The sequence below is a fragment of the Bombina bombina genome, chromosome 1 (assembly GCF_027579735.1).
Source record: "Bombina bombina isolate aBomBom1 chromosome 1, aBomBom1.pri, whole genome shotgun sequence".
In the NCBI taxonomy this organism is placed as follows: domain Eukaryota; kingdom Metazoa; phylum Chordata; class Amphibia; order Anura; family Bombinatoridae; genus Bombina; species Bombina bombina.
The window spans coordinates 1,347,076,254-1,347,090,778 of record NC_069499.1 but is presented as its reverse complement, the minus strand read 5'-3'; the positions used below and the strand labels follow the sequence as shown (position 1 = coordinate 1,347,090,778).

Here is a 14,525-nt window from a genome sequence, read left to right as displayed (position 1 = left end):
ATTTCTCCATTTTCGCCACATACGTCCTCGCACTGAATATTTGATACCGATTTGCGATGCGGTCCCATGTTAGCTTATGGGAGTAAAAATTGTCGGCGACGGGTGAAATATACTTGCCGCATTTATATGAAGTTGGACATGTAATGAGAGCATTGGTAAAGCTTACCAGTCAAATGTAATCTAGCTATCTAGTGTTGTTCTCCATGATTTAACAGTGCACTGTTATATTTTTTACTGTATTGCACTTTTGGTTGATTGTGATTTTACATTTGTTAATTATTATTTTTATTATTTATATATTTTATTGAAATATTTTTATTTATAAACATGTTCTTTGAAATTTCAAGCAAATAAAACTGTTTTATTATTTCATAATGTCTTTTGAGTTACAGTTCTTCATAATTATAAACTATCTTAAATCATTAGTCTGTATTGTGCTTGGGAAACATTAAAAAAAATGTATCAGTAATTGGTATCAGCGAGTATTTGAAAAAAGTATCGGTACTTGTACTTGGTCTTAAAAAAATGGTATCGGTGCAACCCTACTCTCCGATACCATTCTAGTGATGTTACAAATCTCCAAATAATTAAACTAATCACCTGAATACATTTTAAGTACTATCTTTATAATATTCACAACAATGTTAGATATTTGTGCTGCATCATAATATTTATTTTCTCAGTGTAATATTAATATATAATATTATTATATGTATATAGTAAGCAGCCAGGATACATCTAGATGACAAATAAACATGCAATAATCCCATATTTACTTTCAGTAATTGCACATTTGGAAGGTATATTGTATATGGAAAGTAATCCACTGTACAGAGGGGCAGGTAAGTAGTTAAGGAAGAAAGAAATAGTTTGAGTGGATAAGCCTCTTGTCTAGACTTAAAGGGGCAGTATACTATAACATAGTTTTTCCCTTAAAGGGACACTCAGGTAAAATAAAATTTTAATGATTCAGATACAGCATGTAATTTTAAACTTTCCAATTTACTTCCATTACTTCCATTAAAAAAAATGTACACATTTTTTTATATTTACACATTTTAAATCACAAGCTCCTACTGAGCATGTGCAAGAACTCATAGACTATACGTATATGCATTTGTGATTGGCTGATTTCTACAACATGGTACAGGGGGAGTGGAATATACATAACTTTGAAATTTGTTAGAAAAAATTGTACTACTTATTTGAAATTCAGAGTAAATGCTTTTGTATTGTCTTGTTATCAAGCATTTGTTGACTGTGTTAACTGGTCCTTTAATGTGTTTCCATTTTTTTTTACCAGCTGCAGAGGATAAAATGTATGCGATTTGATTTTTAGTTTAAATTGTTTTTTATTGACACATTTTGGATAAAGTACAATAAATCAAGTCATTTTTTATGAATAGATACACGTTAACATGCACAAGGTATTACAACATATATTTAGACATCTCAGTACCTAAATTAAGGAAAAATGCTGGTTATCCAATCTATTTATTAGACCCCATAAGAGTCCATAATAAACCTCATTTAACTTGTACATACATACAGGGAGTGCAGAATTATTAGGCAAGTTGTATTTTTGAGGATTCATTTTATTATTGAACAACAACCATGTTCTCAATGAACCCAAAAAACTCATTAATATCAAAGCTGAATAGTTTTGGAAGTAGTTTTTAGTTTGTTTGAGCTTGACTCCATCCTCAACCCGAAAAGGCCCCACAAGCTCATCTTTGATGATACCAGCCCAAACCAGTACTCCACCTCCACCTTGCTGGCGTCTGAGTTGGACTGGAGCTCTCTGCCCTTTACCAATCCAGCCACGGGCCCATCCATCTGGCCCATCAAGATTCACTCTCATTTCATCAGTCCATAAAACCTTAGAAAAATCAGTCTTGAGATATTTCTTGGCCCAGTCTTGACGTTTCAGCTTGTGTGTCTTGTTCAGTGGTGGTCGTCTTTCAGCCTTTCTTACCTTGGCCATGTCTCTGAGTATTGCACACCTTGTGCTTTTGGGCACTCCAGTGATGTTGCAGCTCTGAAATATGGCCAAACTGGTGGCAAGTGGCATCTTGGCAGCTGCACGCTTGACTTTTCTCAGTTCATGGGCAGTTATTTTGCGCCTTGGTTTTTCCACACGCTTCTTGCGACCCTGTTGACTATTTTGAATGAAACGCTTGATTGTTCGATGATCACGCTTCAGAAGCTTTGCAATTTTAAGAGTGCTGCATCCCTCTGCAAGATATCTCACTATTTTTGACTTTTCTGAGCCTGTCAAGTCCTTCTTTTGACCCATTTTGCCAAAGGAAAGGAAGTTGCCTAATAATTATGCACACCTGATATAGGGTGTTGATGTCATTAGACCACACCCCTTCTCATTACAGAGATGCACATCACCTAATATGCTTAATTGGTAGTAGGCTTTCGAGCCTATACAGCTTGAAGTAAGACAACATGCATAAAGAGGATGATGTGGTCAAAATACTAATTTGCCTAATAATTCTGCACTCCCTGTACAGTATTTGACTCTTGCGATCATCTCCCTGCGTTGGACCAACTTAGCTACAAGTGTGTAGATACAGTTCTGGGAGAGAATGACTTTGTACTGTACAAATATACCATTGGGGGGGGACTTGGAAAATAAGTTTAAAAAAAAATATAAAGAATAACTGTCAGAATCAAACATAAACTGGATGTCCAAGACTAGCTTTACTTTAAGAGTCGATAAGCTTGTCGGTTCGGGAGCCCACTAACCGCCCTCAAAACCATTAGAGCTTTAAATCCGATATCCACCGGAGACCCATTTATCCAAAGTGATAAGACCCATTTCTAAGGTTCCAGTAATACCACACTTCCTTGTTGGCTTCCTTCGTACCAAGAGACCAGGATGCTGCCTCATACATATTGTATATGTGATGGATTTTATTTTTAATTTCCAACCATGGGGGAGCACCAACCTACCAGTATTTTGCTATACACGATCTTGTTACCGTACACACAATTCTAACAAAAGCATTAATGGGTCTATTGTACCTCTGAATATATTCATGAAGTAGAGCTTGTGTAATAGTAAGTTGTATGTGATCATCTAGCAGGTAGCTAAGCATAGAGGAAAGTAATCTCCAAATGTTTTGTGTTTCCCCGCATTCCCACCACATATGTTTACATGTACCTATTTCTTTACAACCCCTGTAGCATAACCTGGATTTGTTTTGGGCTATATGTGATGTTCGCAGGGGGTCAAGTACCATCTGAATATAGTTTTTAGGGAATTCTCCTTGTGGTCTGCACTCAGGAGACCTCTAGAGGCCAAATTGAAGATATTGTTCCACGCGATTTGCTTTTTAAAGGGACAGTCTACAATAGAATTGTTTTTGTTTTAAAAGATAGATAATACCTTTATTACCCATTCCCCAGTTTTTGTATAACCACAGTTATATTTATATACTTTTTACCTCTGTCACCTTGTAGTATCTTCTGACAGTCCCCTGATCACATGACTGTGACTATTTAAAATCTATTGAGTTGCATTTAGTACTGAGCTGTGCTAAATCTTAAATCACTCCTCGGGCATGAACACAATGTTATCTATATGGCCCACGTGAACTAGCAGTCTCCTGTTGTGAAAATAAAAAAACCTGATAAGAGGCTGTCTTTAGTGGCTTAGAAACAGGCAGAAATTTAGAGGTTTAAATGTTTTAAAGTATATTAATATAACAATGTTGTTGGGCAAAGCTGGGGAATGGATAGGAAAGGCATTATCTATCTTTTTAAACAATAACAATTTTAGTGTATACTGTCCCTTTAAGGTTTTTTTCTGTATATAAATTAGCTGATTATGTGTTTTGAAGCCTAATAAAATGGGTTGAGCTTGTAGGTATAATCATATCTCATTACTTTATCACATTGTGTACATATACCTACTTCTTTATCTTATATTGTCTGTAAACCAATCACCAATACTTAGAGAGAACAATGGAAAATTAACATTGTATTACCTTATCTCTTCTATTCCCCACTGGGAGTGTATTTTTTTTCTGCTGGCCAGAAACTTTCAGGATATGTGGGGATACTACAGGCTAAATCAACTATTTCAAATGCCAATATAAGGGTAATAGAAATGGTTGTAAACAATTTAATACACTCAAGCAGGTAAACTCAGTTTTTGAGAAAACTGTCCCTTTAAAGGGACAGGATACTGTAAAAAAATTCCCCTTCTGATCGCTCATAGAAGGCAGCAGACAAGGTGTACTGCAGCGCGCAAAGCCAGAAAGTACAGAAAGTGATGGTGCAGCCCATCAACCTCATTTTCAGATATCTCCTGAATAGATCACAAATCCAGGTGTGACTATATGAGCAAGTGAACACGCGTATAGAAGGCTGCATCATTGGTTTTGATGAATATATGAATTTAGTACTGGATGATGCAGAGGAAATTCACATAAAAACAAGTATTGTAAACCTCTTGGTCGCATCATGTTAAAAGGAGACATCACTTTTCTTCAGAGTGCCATAAATTAAGCTCATTGGTTGTTGTGTAAAAAACCTCATCAGTCTGAGTGTTCTGGGGGGGGGGGGTTTATACTATGTGAATGTTCAAGAGCAATTTTGTTTTAAGAGATCTCTTATAATATGCACTGTTAATTGTGTTGTGCTATTAAGAACTTTTGGTAGCTTTCAATAAATATCTTGTTTTTGATTAAAAAAAAATAGTTTTTCCCTTAATGGTCTAGATTACGAGTTTTGCGTTAGAGGCTGTGCAGTGCTAACGAGCAGTTTTCCCTCACCGCTCACTTACCTGCAGCGCTGGTATTACGAGTTTTCAGAAACCCGTTGTTAAAAGACAAGAAGTGAGCGTTGAGCAAAATTTTGCTCCTTACCGCACTCCAATACCAGCGCTGCTTAAGTCAGCGGTGAGCTGGTCGTACGTGCTCGTGCACGATTTCCCCATAGTAATCAACGGGGAGAGCCGGCTGAAAAAAAAGTCTAACACCTGCAAAAAAGCAGGGTAAAACTCCTTAACGTAGCCCCATTGATACCTATTGGGAAATAAAATGTATGTCTACACCTAACACCCTAACATGAACCCCGAGTCTAAACACCCCTAATCTTACACTTATTAACCCCTAATCTGCCGCCCCCGATATCGCCAACACCTGCATTATATTATTAACCCCTAATCTGCCGCCCCCAATGTCGCCGTAACCTACCAACATTTATTAACCCCTAATCTGCTGCCCCCAACGTCGCCGACACCTACATTATATGTATTAACCCCTAATCTGCCGCCCCCAATGTCGCTACAACCTACCTACATTTATTAACCCCTAATCTGCTGCCCCCAAGGTCGCCGCCACTATATTAAAGTTATTAACCCCTAAACCTAAGTCTAACCCTAACACCCCCTAACTTAAATATAATTACAATAAATCTAAATAAATATTCCTATCATTAAATAAATTATTCCTATTTAAAACTAAATACTTACCTGTAAAATAAACCCTAAGCTAGCTACAATATAACTAATAGTTACATTGTAGCTATCTTAGGGTTTATTTTTATTTTACAGGCAAGTTTATATTTATTTTAACTAGGTAGAATAGTTATTAAATAGTTATTAACTATTTAATAACTACCTAGCTAAAATAAATACAAAAGTACCTGTAAAATAAAACCTAACCTAAGTTACAATAACACCTAACACTACACTATAATGAAATAAATTAACTAAATTAAATACAATTAACTAAATTAAATTAAATTAGCTAAAGTACAAAAAAACAAAACACTAAATTACAGAAAATAATAAACAAATTACAGATATTTAAACTAATTACACCTAATCTATTAGCCCTATTAAAATAAAAAAGCCCCCCAAAATAAAAAAAAACCCTAGCCTAAACTAAACTAGCAATAGCCCTTAAAAGGGCCTTTTGCGGGGCATTGCCCCAAAGTAATAAGCTCTTTTACCTGTAAAAAAAAATACAAACAACCCCCCAACAGTAAAACCCACCACCCACACAACCAACCCACCAAATAAAATACTATCTAAAAAAAACTAAGCTCCCCATTGCCCTGAAAAGGGCATTTGGATTGGCATTGCCCTTTAAAGGGCAATTAGCTCTTTTGCAGGCCCAAAGTCCCTAACCTAAAAATAAAACCCACCCAATACACCCTTAAAAAAACCTAACACTGGGCCTGCAAAAGAGCTAACTGCCCTTTTAAGGGCAATGCCCAGCCAAATGCCCTTTTCAGGGCAATGGGGAGCTTAGGTTTTTTTTAGATATTATTTTATTTTGGGGGTTGGTTGTGTGGGTGGTGGGTTTTACTGTTGGGCAGTTGTTTGTATTTTTTTTTACAGGTAAAAGAGCTGATTACTTTGGGGCAATGCCCAGCAAAAGGCCCTTTTAAGGGCTATTGGTAGTTTAGTTTAGGCTAGGTTTTTTTTATTTTGGGGGGGCTTTTTTATTTTAATAGGGCTATTAAATTAGGTGTAATTAGTTTAAAGATCTGTAATTTGTTTTTTTAATTTTCTGTACTTTAGTGTTTGTTTGTTTTTTGTACTTTAGCTAATTTAATTTAATTTAGGTAATTGTATTTAATTTAGTTAATTTATTTAATTATAGTGTAGTGTTAGGTGTTAGTGTAACTTAGGTTAGGTTTTATTTTACCTAGTTAAAATAAATACAAACTTGCCTGTAAAATAAAAATAAACCCTAAGATAGCTACAATGTAACTACTAGTTATATTGTAGCTAGCTTAGGGTTTATTTTATAGGCAAGTATTTAGTTTTAAATAGGAATTATTTAGTTAATGATAGGAATATTTATTTAGATTTATTTAAATTATATTTAAGTTAGTGGGTGTTAGGTTTAGGGTTAGAGTTAGATTTAGGGGTTAATAACTTTAATATAGTGGTGGCGACATTGGGGGCGGCAGATTAGGGGTTCATAAATGTAGGTAGGTGGCGGCGATGTTGGGGGCAGCAGATTAGGGGTTCATAAATATAATGTAGGTGGCAGCAATGTCCGGAGCGGCAGATTAGGGGTTACTAATTTTATTATAGTATTTGCGATGCAGGAGGGCCTCGGTTTAGGGGTTAATAGGTAGTTTATGGGTGTTAGTGTACTTTTTAGAACTTTAGTTATGAGTTTTATGTTACGGCGTTGCACCATAAAACTCATAACTATTGACTTTTAAATGCGTTAGGGATCTTAACAGGGTAGGGTGTACCGCTCACTTTTTGGCCTCCCAGGACAGACTCGTAATACCGGCGCTATGGAAGTCCCATAGAAAAAAGACTTTACGAAGTTTACGTAAGTCGTTTTGCGGTAAGGCCAAAGAAGTGTGCGGTGTCCCTAAACCTTCAAGACTCGTAATACCAGCGGGCGTAAAAAAGCAGCACCTCTTAATGCTGCTTTTTTACCCTAACACACAACTCGTAATCTAGCCGAATGTGTTCTACTTGTTTTTTACCGACTGTATAAAAATGTATAAAATGTATGAGAATTTGCTTTTTAAGGTTTATTTGTGTATATGAAATAGCTGATTTTGTGTTTTGAAGCCTCAACCTAATAAAATGGGTTAAGCTTGTAGGTTTAATCAGATCTCATTACTTGGAGAGAACAATGGAAAATTAACATTTTATTACCTTATCTCTTCCACACCCCACTGGGAGAGTAATTTATTCACAACTTATCCATAGCTTGTACGTAAAGGCCAGACACTTTTAGAATAGGTGAGGATACCACAGGCTAAATCAACTATTTCAAATGCCAATATAAGGGTAAAGTAAACACTTGTAAACAATTTAATACACACCAGCAGGTAAAGTGGATCATTGGGAACAAATTAAAGGGGAGAAATTTTTTGAGTAAACTGTCCCTTTAATTGGATATATTTTTGTAATCTTTTCATCTGTAGTTCAGAGAACTGCTAAAAAAAAGTGTTATTTTTTACCCTATCAGGAATTCAAAATGTTAATTTGGGAGAAGAACAGAACACTGTCCTTCATTTTACTAAGCATATTGAGAAAAATGTGAGATGCTGAAGGTATGTTTTACATAAATATTTTAATAAGTAATAATAAGTTAAGAACCTCTTCTTGTCTAAGTAATTGGCAAGATAATGAATGGCAATGCTGTTTTGCATTAATCAGACAGCGTAATCTGCTAAATAGAGTGTCTGAAAGAAGGGTCAGGAAAAGCCATAATGTCAGGGTGCGTGACCAATAATCATCTGAGTCACTATCTCTCTGGTTGGTTAATGATTTTCCCACAATGGTCATTTGTCACTGAAGATGTGCCCTTCAATATAGAAGAACCAAGTTTCTTACATGGGTAAAACAAGGAAGATGACTCCAGTCAAGATTGTGAATTTTGTAGGTACAGAGTGATTCCCCTGCAAGCTTTTGAGGTGGGTGCAGTTGGGGTCCTTTTGGTGGGAAGGTCCTTAATTGTGGCATACACTTTAAAATAGAGGATTCATTAGGGTGATTTGTCCTCTTAGTGGCTGCCTAGTAGTGGGTTGCTTAGGGTCATGGGCAGAACAATAATTAGTAAAGCCATGTAAAAAAATTATCAGATCATCTGCCTGAAGCTCACCTACAGAGTTGGACCTTTCTATTGGGGTGTTATGACTGGTCCAGTGAGTAATCAGTCCTTAAGGACCAGTTGTACACAGACTGGTTAGCCTTAAAGTCTAAATAAACTGCTTTACATTTTTTGTGCAGAATACTTTTTACATGCTTAAATATTACTCTTTTATACATATGATAACATTTTTGAGTTGAATGTCCATTTTTAATTAATGTAAAAAGATAAGTTTGGAATAAAAAGTAATCGTGCTGTCTGTAAAAAAAACATGCTGTGCATTAGCAAATATGTAAATTTAATCCAAAAATGGACATATATGCATGGGAAGAAGACATGATTCATCTCTTCTACCAACACCATGTAATATATATATAGATAGATAGATAGATAGATAGATAGATAGATAGATAGATAGATAGATAGATAGAATATATACTGTATATATATATATATATATATATACATATATATATATATATATATATATATATATACACATACATACACACACATATATCTATATATATAGATATATACTCTCTCTATATATATTTATATATATATATTTATATATATATATATATATAATAAACATATTGTTAGATGCCTTTTAAAAAAAAATATAAAACAAATACTGTTTTTTGAAAAATACCTAAATATTTAAGTAAATATACTTTATTTATGTCTTCCCAAACTTCACAGGGATTTTCCATAAAACAAATTATTCCCCATACACAACATTTTTTATTTTTATTATAATAATGTACATATTTATATTAGTTTGTCCAGTAGGTGGCACTCGTTCAGAATCCAAAAAGCAGGCTACAACAATGTTCCGGTATTAGGCCTCCCATTTTTATCTTTACATCTGTTTTACATTGTAAAATATACTGTCTCAAATCCTTTTTTGGGGTAGGAAACATAATGCTTTTTACCCGTCTTTCAAAAATATTACTTTTCAGAAAAAAAGGCAATTCAGACAAACCAAGGCATCCGTTCTTCCGTGTGTTGGGCAACAACATTTTTTATGGTGTTTAAACTAATCATTTCTTTCTCTGTAAAATGTATAAATGTTGTATCCATCATGCTTCTCCAAATAATGTGTTGTATTTATTAACTATAATTTAAAAATCTTTTTAACAAAGTAAAACAAATTGTTCATCACCAACAGCCCAGCCTTTTTACTCATTATTTTACATAGAAGTTTAACGTGACTCTTTTTGAAGTTTCACCTTAAAATGTATAAGTGGCATTTAGGGTGAAATAAAATGTTGCCCATTATTTTTGATTTCTCAGATGTTTTGAATACCTCTAGAAGAGTAATTGTATTTTTTCTCCAAAGACTTCATCTTAAAGGGACAGTATACTATAAAATTGTTTTTCCCTTAATGTGTTTCCAATTACTTTTTTTACCAGCTGCAGAGAATAAAATATATGAGATTCGCTTTTTTAAGGCTTATTTGTGTATATGAATTAGGTGATTTTGTGTTTTGAAGCCACAACCTAATAAAATGGGTTGAGCTTGTAGGTATAATCAGATCTCATTACTGTATCACATTGTGTACATATACCTGCTTCTTTATCTTATATCTGTCCATACACCAATCACCAATACTTGGAGAGAACAATGGAAAATTAACATTTTATTACCTTATTGCTTCTATAACCCACTGGGAGTGTAATTTCTTCTACAGGCTGTGTTAATACAGCTTGGCCTCGTGGCCAAAAACTTTCAGAAGAGGTGGGGATACCACAGGCTAAATAAACTAATTCAAATGCCAATATAAGGGTAATGAAAATACTTGTAAACAATTTAATACACTCCAGCAGGTAAAGTGGATCATTGGGAATAAATTAAAGGGGAGAACATTTTTGAGTAAACTGTCCCTTTAAATATTTGGAGGGTCTATAATCAAATTTACATATATAAAAAAAAAATTGCCATGATAAAAAACAAACAAAAAAAAGTAAAAACCCATTATATAAATATATATAAAATATTTACAGCACATATAAATAGAAACGTTTAAAGAAAAAAATATGTACATTCTTTCAAGTTCTATTTACATTTGTTTAAATGACTTAATTGTGTGATATGGAATGGCAATAAACACATTATCCCATAAGGGGAAGGGTTGTACACTATTAACAAAGAGTCAGTTCTTCATATTAAACTGGAATGGCCATGTCCTATTTTTTTTATTTCCTTAATAAAGTACAAAATAGATTTCCTTTTTGTAGAGTATATATGTAGAATACATAATCAAAAGGTCTGGATTTATAATACTGGTGCATAATCAGAAAAAAAACATTACAGACATATTCTTCATAAAAACGTGTTAGATAAAACGTATAATAAAATATACATATATAACCAAACTGCTTCAGAATGTAAGGGAATTTACTTATATTTTACACCATTATACTATTACAACAAAAATCTAATAAGGAAAAAAATTAAAGACAGACAGACATATAGATAGATAGATAGATAGATAGATAGATAGATAGATAGATAGGACAGATTCCCTAAGACATTGAAACAGTTTGGTCATTAATATTTTTTTATATATGTCCTATGCTTTTTAAAGGAGGATATAGTTATTTTTTTGTTTCAATAAACTGTGCACTTGTATTTGTTAAATTTGCTAAAGTATTGATGTATATTTTTATCTTAATTCATTTAGTTTTCCAGTCTGATGATCTAGGCAGGGCCTAATGATCTAAAGCTCTCCTCTCTGCCAAGATTATCTTACAAGTAGGGATGGGCGAATGTGTTTATATCCGAATTCGAATGTTAGAACGAATGTTATTGTAGAAATTTGATTTACATAATAGAATGTTGATAAGAACGAATATTCTTAAAATTCGATTTTCGAATGTTATTTACAGTTTTCGAATGTCACATTCGAATTCGAATGTCACATTTATAAAACACAATTGTAGACTAGAAACACTATTTCGAATGTCGCATTCGAATCGAATATCACATTTGAATCGAATGTCACATTCGAATTCGAATATTACATTTATAAAACACAGTATTAGACTAGAAATACTATTTTAAATGTCACATTCGAATTGAATATCACATTTGAATCGAATATCACATTTAAAACACAGTATTAGACTAGAAATACTATTTCAAATTAGAATGTGACATTCAAATTCGAATGTAGCATTCGAATGCGAATATTACATTTATTAAACACAGTTGTAGACTAGAAATACTATTTCAAATTTGAATGTCACATTCAAATTCGAATGTCACATTCGAATTCGAATATTACATTTCGAAATTGAATGAATACATAGCTAAACATTCTATTATTCGAATGAATATTTTCGAATTTTATTGAAAAATTTGAAAACGAAAATTCGAAAATAGAATGTTAGAATGTTATATAAACATTCAAAATTCGATTCGAACGAACGAATGTATCAAAATTTGTTTTAAATTTCAAATTTTTAGAAACATTCGCCCATCCCTACTTACAAGCCTTGTTAGCATTCTGCAATTACTCAAATAACTTTAAAAAGTAAAATGCTAGCGTGATAGCTATTTCTCTAGCTATGCAGGTTTCTGGATGTGAAGGGGAAACACATATATTACAATATAATGCCCCATAGCTAAGGTTTTGTGTGATTTCTATTCATTCAATGGAATTTTTGATCATGAAGCCAATAGTCTGCTTGAGTACCATATGGTAGCAAATTTAAAACCATGAACTGTTTGTTAACCTAGGAATTGGTTATTTTTAGCATTCATAGTGTCAAAAAGGGCCCCATCTATCAATGTGCAGATGGACAAGGTTCCTTACTTGGATATCTGTCCGCCTATCTTCACAGTGAATCTGCACGATGAACATCTGCTGCCCACTTGTACTATTGCACAAGCATTTGCATGTGCAGCTCTGCCCCCTGCTTCTGCGTGACCTTGTCGATCACACCGAACAAACATGCTTGGTGTTATTTATCTCCGCCACCTCATATGACCGCTACTTATTACATTGCGGTAAGCAGGCTAGCCTGAGTGAGCCTGCCCCACAAGTGCGCCAACGCTGCATTCACTCCTTAGTACATGGAGCAGTAGCCCAAACTCTCAAATTCAGCTGCCAATTAGAACATTGTGCCACTGCCGCAAAATGTGTTTTACAGGATTATGTAGAAATTAAACACAGTGAGCTTTTGATTTTATAAAGAACCCAGCATGTTAAACATGACCATTCCATTGTAACTGATGTGTGTACACTCACCATAAACACAAATAACACAAATATAAGCACAAGATCATAAAAGAAACAGAAAAGACCCAGCTTTCTGAAGCCCACCTGCGTCTATTTCCCTGAAAGTGATATATGAATAATACCACAAAGTTTACATTTTTTTCTATCCTACATTTTGATTTCATAGGAAGTTACACTCTGTGCAAGTCAACACTTTGTTTATAAATCAGATCCGCAGAGGCAGGCTTGACCGCCACGGTTGCATGGCATTCTCTTGTCTTGCCATTCACATTTTAGGAGTTAAAATTTTCTTAGTATATCTTAATAACAATTAGCACATCCTGACGCAGGCAGCTCAGATTACAGTTTTTACATTGGATAAAACAGTTTGACCTCAACGTAAGGTTTATGATGTATTATATCATTGTTCATTACTCTTTATCGTATCAGTTCCCAGGAAGCCCAGAGGAAAGTGACACAGATTGTTTAGTAGTTTACATTTAAAAAAAATGTTCTTGGTAGATGAAGTTTGTTGAAACAAAGATGATTTGGATGATGCTCCTGTATGGACAATTTTAATAAAACAATTTTTTTTTGTTAGTGAAACTACCATTCCAGTGAAAAGTTATATACCAGGTTGTGGTGGGCATATATGGTATTCCACATAGTTTTTGTTTTGCAGCACTGTGTAAACCTGTAAGCACTGCGGACACTTGTACATGATACAGTCTGTAGTACAAATATGGCACATTTGGACTACAAAGAATGTTTTGGCATCCTGCCATTCAGGTCAGTATATCTCTGCATTTTCTTTATAATGTCAGTGATTTGGTTCAGTCCACATTGTCCTATAAGCTATGGTTATACTAGATGACCCCGACCGTTGATGTATATACCATTGGTGCTGGGTTTTGCCCTTAATGTGCCATTCTCCTGATAAAAGTGTGTCATTCCCTGTTTTATAAATGGCTGGTTCTCAATCCCACCAGTGCCATCTCGGTCAATCTGATCTTGATCTTTCTCTTCGATCTGCTCATCCTTCTCGACTAAGTCTTCATTTTCTTCCTTCACATCTTCATCTGGCACAGTAGATAAAAGTTCAGTCTGGGTTTCTGTTTCCCTTACAGTTGTTAATGTGGAATAACTTCGCCTGTCGCATTCTTCACCCTGCCAAAAATACCCAAAGATCAGCAAATCAAATAGAACCTTTTTATTATAAATATTTCAATAATAACCATAATACTTGGTTAGTTAAAATTGTTATATGAAAAGCAAAACATAATGAAAAAATTGTGTTTTTTGATTGAGATATATATATATTAGTGATGTGCAGGGAAGACATTTTCATTGAACATTCAAGGACATTCGTTCCCATGAATACTTGTTCCCTGCACTATTTGTTTGTAGCCACCAATCAGCGAGTGCTACCCAGTGTGCTGAACCAAAAATGGACTGGCTTTTAATGTTAGATTCCTGCTTTTTCAAATAAAGATACCAAGAGAACGAGTAAATTAGAAAGTTGCTTAAAAATGCATGCTCTATCTGAATCATTGCATTTCATATCCCTTTAATAATTGTCAACTTTATTTGCAACACCTATGTTGAATATGAACTTCTCATGGACCTTTACATAAACAGTGTAGAGCCCTCTCTCTGTCTATTGCAAAAGTAAATAGTCTGTGACTGTGGAGGTATGAAGATACCT

The 14,525-nt window shown here is 34.3% G+C and overlaps 1 protein-coding gene and 1 pseudogene across 1 annotated transcript in view; one reads left to right on the top strand and one right to left on the bottom strand.

Annotated features, from left to right (window-relative positions):
- Positions 1-1,418: 1,418 nt before the first annotated feature.
- On the top strand, positions 1,419-4,521 carry LOC128664764 (small nuclear ribonucleoprotein E-like; annotated as a pseudogene).
- A 4,732-nt stretch (positions 4,522-9,253) lies between these two features.
- The window catches only part of NECTIN4 (nectin cell adhesion molecule 4), a 129,276-nt gene continuing 124,004 nt past the window's right edge, over positions 9,254-14,525 (bottom strand). The window contains exon 9 of the mRNA XM_053702995.1: positions 9,254-13,987. Coding sequence (XP_053558970.1) covers positions 13,682-13,987 — 306 coding nt within the window. The 3' untranslated portion in view covers positions 9,254-13,681. The remainder of the gene's footprint in view (positions 13,988-14,525) is intronic.